The 10,785-nt window shown below is 30.1% G+C and overlaps 1 protein-coding gene across 5 annotated transcripts in view; it reads left to right on the top strand.

Moving 5' to 3' along the window:
- The window catches only part of LOC106462785 (abnormal cell migration protein 10-like), a 79,598-nt gene that overhangs the window by 49,390 nt on the left and 19,423 nt on the right, over positions 1-10,785 (top strand). For 3 of the 5 annotated variants that reach the window (XM_022390122.1, XM_022390125.1, XM_022390124.1), the window contains exons 2-4: positions 4,306-4,414; positions 5,306-5,760; positions 8,784-8,858. In XM_022390122.1, the coding sequence (XP_022245830.1) occupies positions 4,306-4,414; positions 5,306-5,760; positions 8,784-8,858 (639 nt within the window). Of the gene's footprint in view, positions 1-1,232; positions 1,238-4,305; positions 4,415-5,305; positions 5,761-8,783; positions 8,859-10,785 lie in introns of those variants that run through there. The other 2 variants (XM_022390126.1, XM_022390123.1) reach the window with 2 other exon arrangements.

Here is a 10,785-nt window from a genome sequence, read left to right as displayed (position 1 = left end):
TATATATATATATATATATATATATAGTATCTGATATTTTCTATACTCCAACATGAACTTCTGCTAGATCAGCTATCCAAAGTATTAAAAAATGCTGATGATGCTGACATCAAATGTATAATATCATGTGGAATGGCACTCTGTACAAGGTTGTGCATGCACACTTTGACCCCCACATGTAAACATAGGGTTAAGCTAGTGTTAGTTAGTGAGTATGTAAATCAGTGAGTAATTAGTGCATGATTTAGTCAATTTGTTCCTCTCAACCATTCAGTTAGTGCAATGCTATAAATTTGAGTTTGTGATGATTCCCTGATAAACTACGAGAGATAAGAAATTAGTAAATTTCTACTAAAGAACCTGGCCAAAAGTAGAAACAGTCACAACAAATACTGATCTGGTGATTCTAAAATGTATATAATGTAGTATGGGATTTTTCATTCAGTGATACTTTTTTAAGAATTACAGTATTTTGTAGCAAGGCGTAAGTAGCATTAATAGTAAAATTCCTTTTACATGATAATTGCTCTAATGAAAAAAATTAATAAAAAAGTACCAGTAAGACACACTCACAATATGATAATATCCAAAATATTTTGAAAACTAAACTATCAACAAAAGCTATATATTAAAAATTCTATTCCATTGAATATCATAATAGAAATGTTACCTAAAAGAAGCACACAATTAGGAATATGTAACTAATATAAAAATATTTATATTTTGTAATTAATACCATAAGGTCAAAGAGAACTTTTTTTTTAGTCGCTTCTTGTGATCTTATCGATTTTTCTTTATGCTTGTTGCTGCTGTTTTTAATATAAATTTATATAATAAGGAAAAATAATCTTGGTTATGGGTGGTAAAATTAGAGAAGAAGTGTCAAGTTTAATGATTATCAGAAGTGAACTATAGTTTTGAAATCAAAATCCAGATATACTTCTTTTTCTTTTTTCTTTCAGTTCCTACTTATTTATGGTAGGATATGGATACTTATTATATGATAGAGCAATTGGTACTAAGTAATGTTGCTCCCCAGTGGCACAGCGGTATATCTGTGGACTTGTAACACTAGAAACTGGGTTTCAATAGCCTTGGTGGGCAGAGCACAGATAGCCCTTTGTGTAGCTTTGTGCTTAACTACAAACAAAGTAATATTTTGCATATATTATTAAGGTATTGCAAATGCATGTGATGAGGGAGTGAGTTTCAGACACTCAATGAATCTGATGTTGATGTAACTGCTAGTAGGTGGCTTATGTATATGCTTCAGTAGTTATTGATAAAGAGTTGAACAAAAACCTGCTGTTGTGCTATCTAGTAGTAGTGAGGTGTAACTAATTGTATCTGGAGTGAGGGTGAAGGACATTTGAAAAGCTCTTTGTTGCATGATTCAATAACCTTCAGCTACTTTAATTAGAAATAAAGCCTATGGAAAGGAATGAGCTATTGTAAGTTTTAAATATTTTTGTACTGCATGCTCCGAGATTGTTTTATCTTCTGATTTAGTCTCAGATTAGGGCATTGTTTCCGGTTTACTCAGAATAATAAGTTTGAACATCCTTTTGTGATGGTACCAGAAGCACTGTGGATGATGTAATCTTTTTAAACTCTTCAAAATTTTGTATCCTCCAGCCTATTAACCTTATGTTGCTTTTATCTGTGTGCCTTAGGATATAATAATTTGTATGGAAATGGACTGTGATGCCATCTTTCAGCTCACTAGATTAGTAAAGAAGACATATGACTACTGTGTTTTGTATGAATTAAAAACAATATGAAAAAAATGTTATTTAACAGGAATCAATCTTATTATTCAGTTTTTGTAGTCAGCAGCAAAATAAAGATAATGCAACAAATATAATTGAAATGAAAGGAAAATTGAGTGATTTTATTAATTTAGAAAGATTCTTTATGAAGTATTTATACAGTGGAGTATTTAAGAGTTACTTGAACCTGGAGTTTAAAGGTCAGTTGCCTCTAATGCCAACCAATAATGATTTTAATGATTTTAGAACATTTAATATTCTTAGCAAACGAAAGAAACATTATCTTGTTATGGACATACATATTTGTGTTTAGCTTATAATATTAGAACTTAAATATATTTTCAATATCTGAATGTCCAGAAGAATTCAGGTAGCATAAAGCACACTCAAGTGTATACATGTTTAACGTAGAAAAACAGCTAGTACCCAGCAAAAAATATTTAATTCCTCAACATTTCACCTTGTAGTTTTATTAAGAGGCACCTAATGGGTTTATCAAAAAGTAGACACCCTACAGAACACAACACAGTGACTGGGCTTGTGTTCTTTCGGGCAGTGCTTTCCTGTGTGCTACAGAAAGGTCTCAGGTGTGCCACAGAATTTTTGGAATTAATAATTAATTTTTATTTAGTAATGTAAATTTATTATCAATTGAATAAATTTTTAAAATTTTAAATATGAAACAATTATGTTTGTTGAAACAAACTCACTTTTTACATTGAAATTCTAGTAAAAAAAAAAGTGAAGTCAAATATTTCTCATGAAAATTGTAGTCTATGTTTCAGTTCAAAATAAATGTTATAAATTAGTGTTGATTATTTTAAAAACATTTGGTGTGTCACAAAAAGTTTGGGATGCTAATAGTGTGCTGTAATCTGAAAAGGTTTGGGAAGCACTGCTCTAGGTTGTCTACCTCTTGATAAAGCCATAAGGTGAAATGTTTAAGAATTAAAGAATGCTCACTAGGTACTGGCTGTTTCTCTTCATAAAATGTCTGAACATGTGGGTTGTAGGTTATATCTTTCCTGAGTTGTGAAGTTTATATGAAATAGTCTATTCTAAGTTAGCATGGATATGTTGTAAATCATATCATATCTTTGTTGTGAGGCTCAAATCAAATATTTTTTCAACTCTAAATTACTATGCAGTTTGTTGTTCACATCATATCTTTGTTGTGAGGTTTATATGAAGTGGTTTGTGTGCTTAGAATTAACATGTAGTTTATAAATTGTATTGTATGGCCTAAAACAAAATGCTACTTCAACTTCAACTGGGTCAAACAAAAAAAAAATTATTAAAATATAACAAATCCAAAAGAAAAGTTTCAAACAAATACAAGTTTTATCACTTACAAAAATGAGTTAGTAAATCCATGCTTGGCCATGACTAGGTACAAACATTAATAAGCAAAACAACATAAATCTCAATGCTATTAATTTAAATGAATAAAGGAATTATGAAAAAGAACCAAAAGAAGAAGAGAACTAATTTAAAAAAAAATGATGTTCCAAAACTAAACCATTTCTCAAGATCACTAACGATATTGAGCACTAATTAGCAATAATTCTAACTATGTTTTGTGAACTAACTTATTACAATCAAAGAAGGGTTTTATTTAGTGGTTAGACCATGAGGTTACATCTCATGTGATTAGTTATTACCATAAATTTATATAATCATTCACAACATTAATATCTGTACATGTGTAAGCTTCATAATATATACTTGCATACTAAAAATCAATATCTTCTAGCTAGAAGGTGAGTTAGTGCTTTAATATAATAATTTGTAGTTGAACTAAATGATAGAAGGAATAATAAATGAGCAATAAACAAGACTATAACAAGATAAATGTACAATTAGCTATCTCACAATATTATACCTCAATCATAAAGTTTATAGGAAATAGTCTTTCTTCTCTAAATTTTCACTGTTTTTACTAAAATTTAAAATTTTCATAATTTTTTCCAAGGATACTCCACAGTGTTTTAATAAGCAGTCAAAAGGTACTCAAAGAAACCAATTATTAGCTTGGGATTCTTTTCTAGCAATTATTGTCTAATGGTTTAATGAGTAAGGAAGATACCACAGTTGGAATAGCGCTGTAGTAATAACTGATTATTAACAGCTAATTTCAGGGACAGGCTGTGAAAATGGAAATTTCATTCATGCATGTGACTGATTTTTTTTATCAGGTTCTTTGAAGCAGCTTAGCAGATTTTTTTTATTTTTTTTACACAGTTGCATTTTGTGAATAACAAAATCTAGGTATTTGATATAATGTGAAACTGTCCCTAAATTTGACTGTAAACTTAAAGAATATTGTATTTATCTTTTCAGAAATGTTAGTCTCTTGACACTTGAAATATTTTTTGGCATTTTAATATATAGAGAAATGTACTTAATAAACCTTGTTCTCTTAGTATTCTGAAATGAAACAGTAAAACATCGCATTAAACTCAGTTTTTATTTAAATTGAAGCTACACTTTATTGAAATAATCTACTACAAATACACATTTTTGTTGTATTTTACAGGGTGTGGATAATGAGACTGGTCATAAGACTACAGGCACAGTTAAACAGAATCTTTCGAAGCCTTCCCAAAGAATGGACAGTTATAGATTATCCATGGCCAACCTAGAATGTAAGTTTTGAAGACACAAGGTTTATACTTGTCTATGGAAGCATGTTATACTAATATAATATTAAGTTGGCAAACAATGATTTATAAGCACAATGAAGTGGTTTTATTTTGGGGAACATACATGTTTCAACAGAATTATTTTGTTGAAACATGTAGCATGTTCCCCAAAACAAAACCACTTCATTTTCATTATAAATCATTGTTTGACAATTACTATAATATAAGGTTTATCTTGCTACTTCCTTTTAATAGATTAAAGGGTAATCTGAATTTATAACATCTTAATTATGACAAGGCAAAAACTACTGTTGCAAAATAACATCATTCACCCTGTTCATTTAACAGTCAATATGAACATCTGATGATTAGTCATTCAATCATTGCCCATAAGTTAATATTTAGTGGATACAACTCATTAACCACAGTAATATACAATTAAGAGTTTTAATGTTTATGATTACAAAAAAGTACAGCTTTATTAACACTAGTATCACTAAATAAAACTTCTTAGATGAAGGATCCTGAAAGTTACATTTGAAAAATAATAATTTTATTAAAATCTGTGTCACTAACTGGTACTAAGGGCTAAGAAAAATTAAAGAAAAACAGGAAATGTTTTATACTCTTCCTAGCAGTCATTACACAATTTGTTTTAAATATTTTTTAATCAGAATTCATTTTGTGAGGTTTATTTACTTTTTAAAACTATAACTTTAACATAATGTATTCAATTTGAACTTTAATATGCTGTATTTATTAAAAAGTAACAAAAACAATGGAAAAAAGTATTAAAAGAAGGTCATTGTAAGAGATCTTTCGATGTAGAAATTTATTGTCTTAACTTATTCTGATATAGCATTCAGTTAACTTTGTGTAATTTTCAACTTTTAGCCAGCCAAGATGTAGAACTTGATGCAATATTGGGAGAGCTTTGTGCCCTAGGGTCTCACTTTGACAGAGGCCATGCAAGGAGCATTTCAGGAGGTAGTGATAGCTTGAGGTTATCCAGTTGTGTTTCTGGAGCAACCCTAGAGATTCAGGGAGTTGCCCAACAAATTTCTCGTCATTCTGGACATAGTCGTTCTAGTTCAGGGGGGACTAAGACAAAGTATGAAATTGGAGGGTCTCATGGAGATGTGCTAGATGAAATGGGACGAACCCAGAAACAAGATTTTGGTCTCAGAACGGATAGTCCAGATAATGATTCGGCTTTCTCTGATAATGTTTCAATGCTGTCTTCAGAATCGTCTGCCTCTTCAGGAGCTGGAGTAAACAGGAGTGATGTAACTAGTCAAAATATCTGTGGCCGGAGTGGTCACATACCCCAGACCACACTCTTATCACAGGTAATTACAGCATTTTATCTGTCTTTATAGGGAAATGAAATTTTATCATGAAATGTCTATTTAACTGTAAAAACTTGTGTAAGTTATACTGTTAAATAGTGTAGACTAAGCATAAAAAAATATAACTTAATTTTGGTATAAATATTCATGTTAGTGAATGTATTTTTGTATTTCCAGCACTGTTGCAACATCTCATGCAAGTTTAACAGTACAGTTATTTTTACAGTATGCTAACACATCACTTATTCTCTATACAAGTCATAATTTACAGACTTCAAATGGCTCCTTAATCAACTTTATGACACTGTAATATAGAATTACTTGGTATGAGCTCTACAAGCATGATGGTAAATCCCTTAGAGTTTAGACACTGCAAACTAATACATAAGGAACTATCAAAAACATGTATATACAGTTCATAGAACTTGGAACAGCCTCTTAATTACAGGATAATGAGACTTCCTAAAAGAAAAATTTAAAACAAACAACATTACTTTTTTGTTGTTACTTTTACTTGTTGTTAAACAAATGTTTAAACAATTCTGTTCAACTATGTATCAACTGCCTAATGTCGGCTAAAAATACGAAGAATTAAATTGTGGCAGAATGCTACAAGTTCTTCAAACTCCTATAGAATGATAGGTTTCTTTTTTGTGAATGTAAAATACTTAAAATCGCCATTTTGATTTTCGATACCTCACCACTATAAAGGCTTGGTTTGGTCTGAAGTTTCATTCAGTGGTCGTGTTCTGGGTCACTGATGAGGAATGGAATTCTCCGAAACTAGTCTGGCCCACAGACACCCCCCTTTCCCCCAATGAAATAATAGACCATTCCAAGCTTTTACTTGTTGTTAAACAAATGTTCCAACAACATTATAATCTGTAAAAAGGTGAATAGTACCATTACAATGTTTTAAAAAAAACCTACTCAAAGTTCTCAAGTTTTTACTTTATACAATATATAGGAACTTTAAAACAATCTACTTCAATATCAAAAGTTCTTGAATATAATTTTTTTTCTTGTACTCTTCTTAATAACTAGGAAAACAACATGAAACTTACAAGAAAACCTTCATATTTAAGTCCAGATAAACCATAAGTTTCATTAGAAGTTATTTCTGTTCTATTTTCCAAATATTGTATTATTAATACTTTGTAATTATTGTAACCAGTGTAGATTGGTTTTAATATTTATAATAAAAATTATTACATTTTTATATTAATGAAATACAGATATGGTATGAAATTAGGTTTAGTTTGTTTATCAGTTATAGACTATATGTTATAAATTGTAGAAACAAGAATGAGACACAAAAGCTTATTGCTGCAGTTTTACCAAAGGTAAATTGACCACATGTGTGAGTGTGTGTTAATCATGTGAAAAGTTTAATAATGTCAAACATAAACTCTTATAACAACATCAATAGTTTTCTGTTACACAAAATTATCCCACATTTATGTAGTGTAAATTGTGTAAGACTTCAGGATAAAATGCTGTCCTCCATAATCTTACAAAATAGTTAAATTTTTGAGGTGATACCCATTTGTACTTTATTCTTTATTTTATGTCACATTAAAGGATAACTTTGGTCTGTCTTGGCTGTCCTATCCACTAGATTAACTTAAATTCTTAAACAAAAAAATGAGAGAGACCTCAAAGGCAGCCCATATCATTCAAATATTTATCAAGTTTTCCCTCCTTAATCTTCCTTAAATTAACTGCAACCACCATATCTGGAGACATTCTGTTTCAAAGTCGAACCACCCTGTTAGAGAAATAAAGCTGTCTTACTTGAAGATGACTTCTTCCTTGTGTCCCTTAATCTTACCATTCTCACATTAAATATGCACCTGAAAGTTTAAAAAAATATGAGTAACTTTTGATTAAAATTAAGCTTTGTAGATCAGAACTAAAGAGTGATTAATAAACAAACAAAGTGATTTCTGTGAAACAGACAAGAAGCAGATAATGTTGTAAATTAATACTCCAAAACATTAAAATCCATAATGATTATATACACCAAATCATCACTATTATCAATTGTATACCTAATAATTTATGGGGTTTGGCCCATTTAAGAGATTTAGGTTATTTCTATTAAAGCCGTATGCTAAGCTAACAATACAAATTGATCTTGATAAAGATAACATTAATAATAATAATGATGTTCAAAAGTATTAATGAGTTTATAACAAAGTAATGAAACTAAAGGAAAATGGAGTATGCAGGTGTCTACATGATAATTATTTGTAACCTTGTAACTATGTATATATAATGACTTCTAACAAAGAATCAGTCATTAATCATGTTCAGGTGTTTGAAATTCATTTCTATAATGTACATCTGCTGCTCTTACTTACATAAATTTGTATTGATTGTTGCATAATTAATATAGCACAATAATTGTAGATTATACTGACAATGCTCCCCCACCTTGGAGGCACACCTGGAACTTATGAAGAAAATACAACACATCACTAATAACAAGATGACAATAGAGCCACACACATAAACATGTGCCAAAAAGTTCCTGTGTTTTCTTAGCTTTCAATAATATAAACTGTAATGCAACACAAAACGAATCTCTCTAACGATTGATTAGAACTGCAATTTTGAGTTGTATCAGCTCAGCTAGACTAAGAATAAATGTCTTTCAGTGGAACTAATAAGACTTGATTTTACCAACAACATATATTTTGGTAGGACTTCAACACTGAAAGATATCCATCATGAGTTCATTATAGTAAAAATAAAAAAAAAACCCATAAAATCAGCAAGGTTTATAAATTACCTTTAAAACAAAAATCTAAAACACTAGTGCTTTTAACAGCAGTCACAAACACTAGGTTTTTCCTGTTTTTTATTATTATTATGTGAAACTTTTTTTCTTTAATATTGAACTTTGCTAAGCTGCATAGTAAGTTTAGTTTTATCTTGTGGAATAGTGTAAACTTGTACAAAATAACCAAATAGTTAAGAGTGGAAATTACTTGATTAATCATTAGTACTGATTCTTCAAGGATGATCAGGCTCGAATAAAGTCGGAGAAAATCAAGCTTGCTATGGAGAAAATTCAAGAATCTCATATCAAGAGGGTGAGTTTCATGTGATATTAACGTTTCCTTTGATCTCTAAGTTACTAATACTATGTAAGCATTAGGAGTAGATGTAATGTACATTCATGGCAAAGGAATATGTCCTCCTGCTATTTTCCTCAACAGAGGATAGTGTCTATCACATTTCAAAAACGATGGTATGTTTTTCATTATAGTAAATTACTTACCTGTTGCACTATAACCCCACAAAAATCAGTATCAGGTGTGTATTTAGTAGGGAAAGGGACAAATGGTAGTTATGGTTGGGTTTTGAATGTTTGGCTCCTGAAATCTGATTGGATTCAGATATTTTTGGATTGCAGAGTAGATGTGGCCATACATATTGAAATGCGACATAGGCCTGAATATCATGGCCTCATCGAAACTATCGTGTCTGCACATGAACTTTGTAACTATTTAGTTAACATAAAGAAATACTGAAATACTGTGACCACCATTAGTTTTGCCTGCTGTTACTTTTAAGTTCCTACTATAGTGTATAGTATACATTATATCATTTGTTAAGCTATACTAGTATTCTATAATTACTTTGTCGCATTCACCATTTCGTTACTTACTTTTCTAAAATTTATTATCTTATTATTAATGTGAATACTCTTGGGCCTTATTACTTATATTGTGTAGGTGCATAAATAATTTTTTGTACCTACTTTTATTTAATGTAATGAATTCTTAAAGTTCAAATGAATTTTTTTAATATGCATGGTCCTAGATATATGTACACACAGTTTCTATTAACCAGTAAATACCAATCATAGACTGCTTGAAAAGCTAATAGACCGACAGCTGGAAGCTGCCAGTCAATTTGATTGGCTGTAAAACCTCTGTGAGAGGCAGCTACCTAAGCACATGCATATTAAGCCAATCTTCATTTTGAAATAAGTATTTAAAAAAAATCTCAATCTTCAATTTTCTGTGTGTTATGATGCCTCTGAGTTCCAATCTCTCTACTTCAGAAGTTTCTACCATGAAAAATAGGCTGCTGGTTTCCCAACCAATTAGAAACACAAACCAGTTATAAATAATTACAAACAATAATCTAAGAATTGAATCTCCTACCTTCTTGACTTTCTGAGATATCTATAAGTTTGTCAAACCCACCAGAGAAAACCTTCCCTTCTCTGTGACCTTTGATATTGTTTGCTAATCAACTTTATATGGCTGATGGACATATTTATAACTAAGAGAAAGAGAAGATTTTTCTCTACATAGATTTTACAAATGTTGTTTAGCTTGTATACTGTAAACCATTGGTCTGCTGAATTATTTGCTATTTGGTGATCATGTGTTGGTTTTCTGAATGATAAAGGAAATGTTAAACCATTTTATAGCTTGCTTAGAAAGCCGTATAAATTATAGTAGTTGCAGGACATTCTATTTTATTGACTGATATATTTTTTGTGTTTTAAAATATATATTTGAAAGCTGCATGAATTCTTTATTTGGACACCCAAATTTTTCAGACAAAAGAATAAAATGTTTACTCAAGTGCAAAATAGTTTGAGTATGTAGTCAATACTACTACAGATCGTGGTTTTTATCTATATATTTTACATATTATTACATATTTCTTAAACGCAACAATATAAAAATTATAAACTTGTTATAAACATTATAAGCTTAGCCTAACAACATTTTGGTAAAATAAACAATAAAAATTTCACAAGCTAAAGCACTCTATGAAACATTACACTCAGTAATTACTTAGTGCTTACATTAGCTCTATGGAAAACAGCTAGTAGGCTCCTGCTATGATTTATTGCTTTTTCTACGTGAGGATTACAGCAATAAAATCATAAAATTAAAAAGAAGCTTGTGAGAAAAATGTTTATTCATTTAGGAGGTACTAGAGGTTATACAAATGAAATATGAGAATCATAAAATGTAAATAAATATGTTCTTAGCA

The sequence above is a fragment of the Limulus polyphemus genome, unplaced genomic scaffold (genome assembly GCF_000517525.1).
Source record: "Limulus polyphemus unplaced genomic scaffold, Limulus_polyphemus-2.1.2 Scaffold1250, whole genome shotgun sequence".
Lineage (NCBI taxonomy): Eukaryota > Metazoa > Arthropoda > Merostomata > Xiphosura > Limulidae > Limulus > Limulus polyphemus.
The sequence above is the reverse complement of the archived record's forward strand: the minus strand, read 5'-3'. Positions and strand labels throughout refer to the sequence as shown.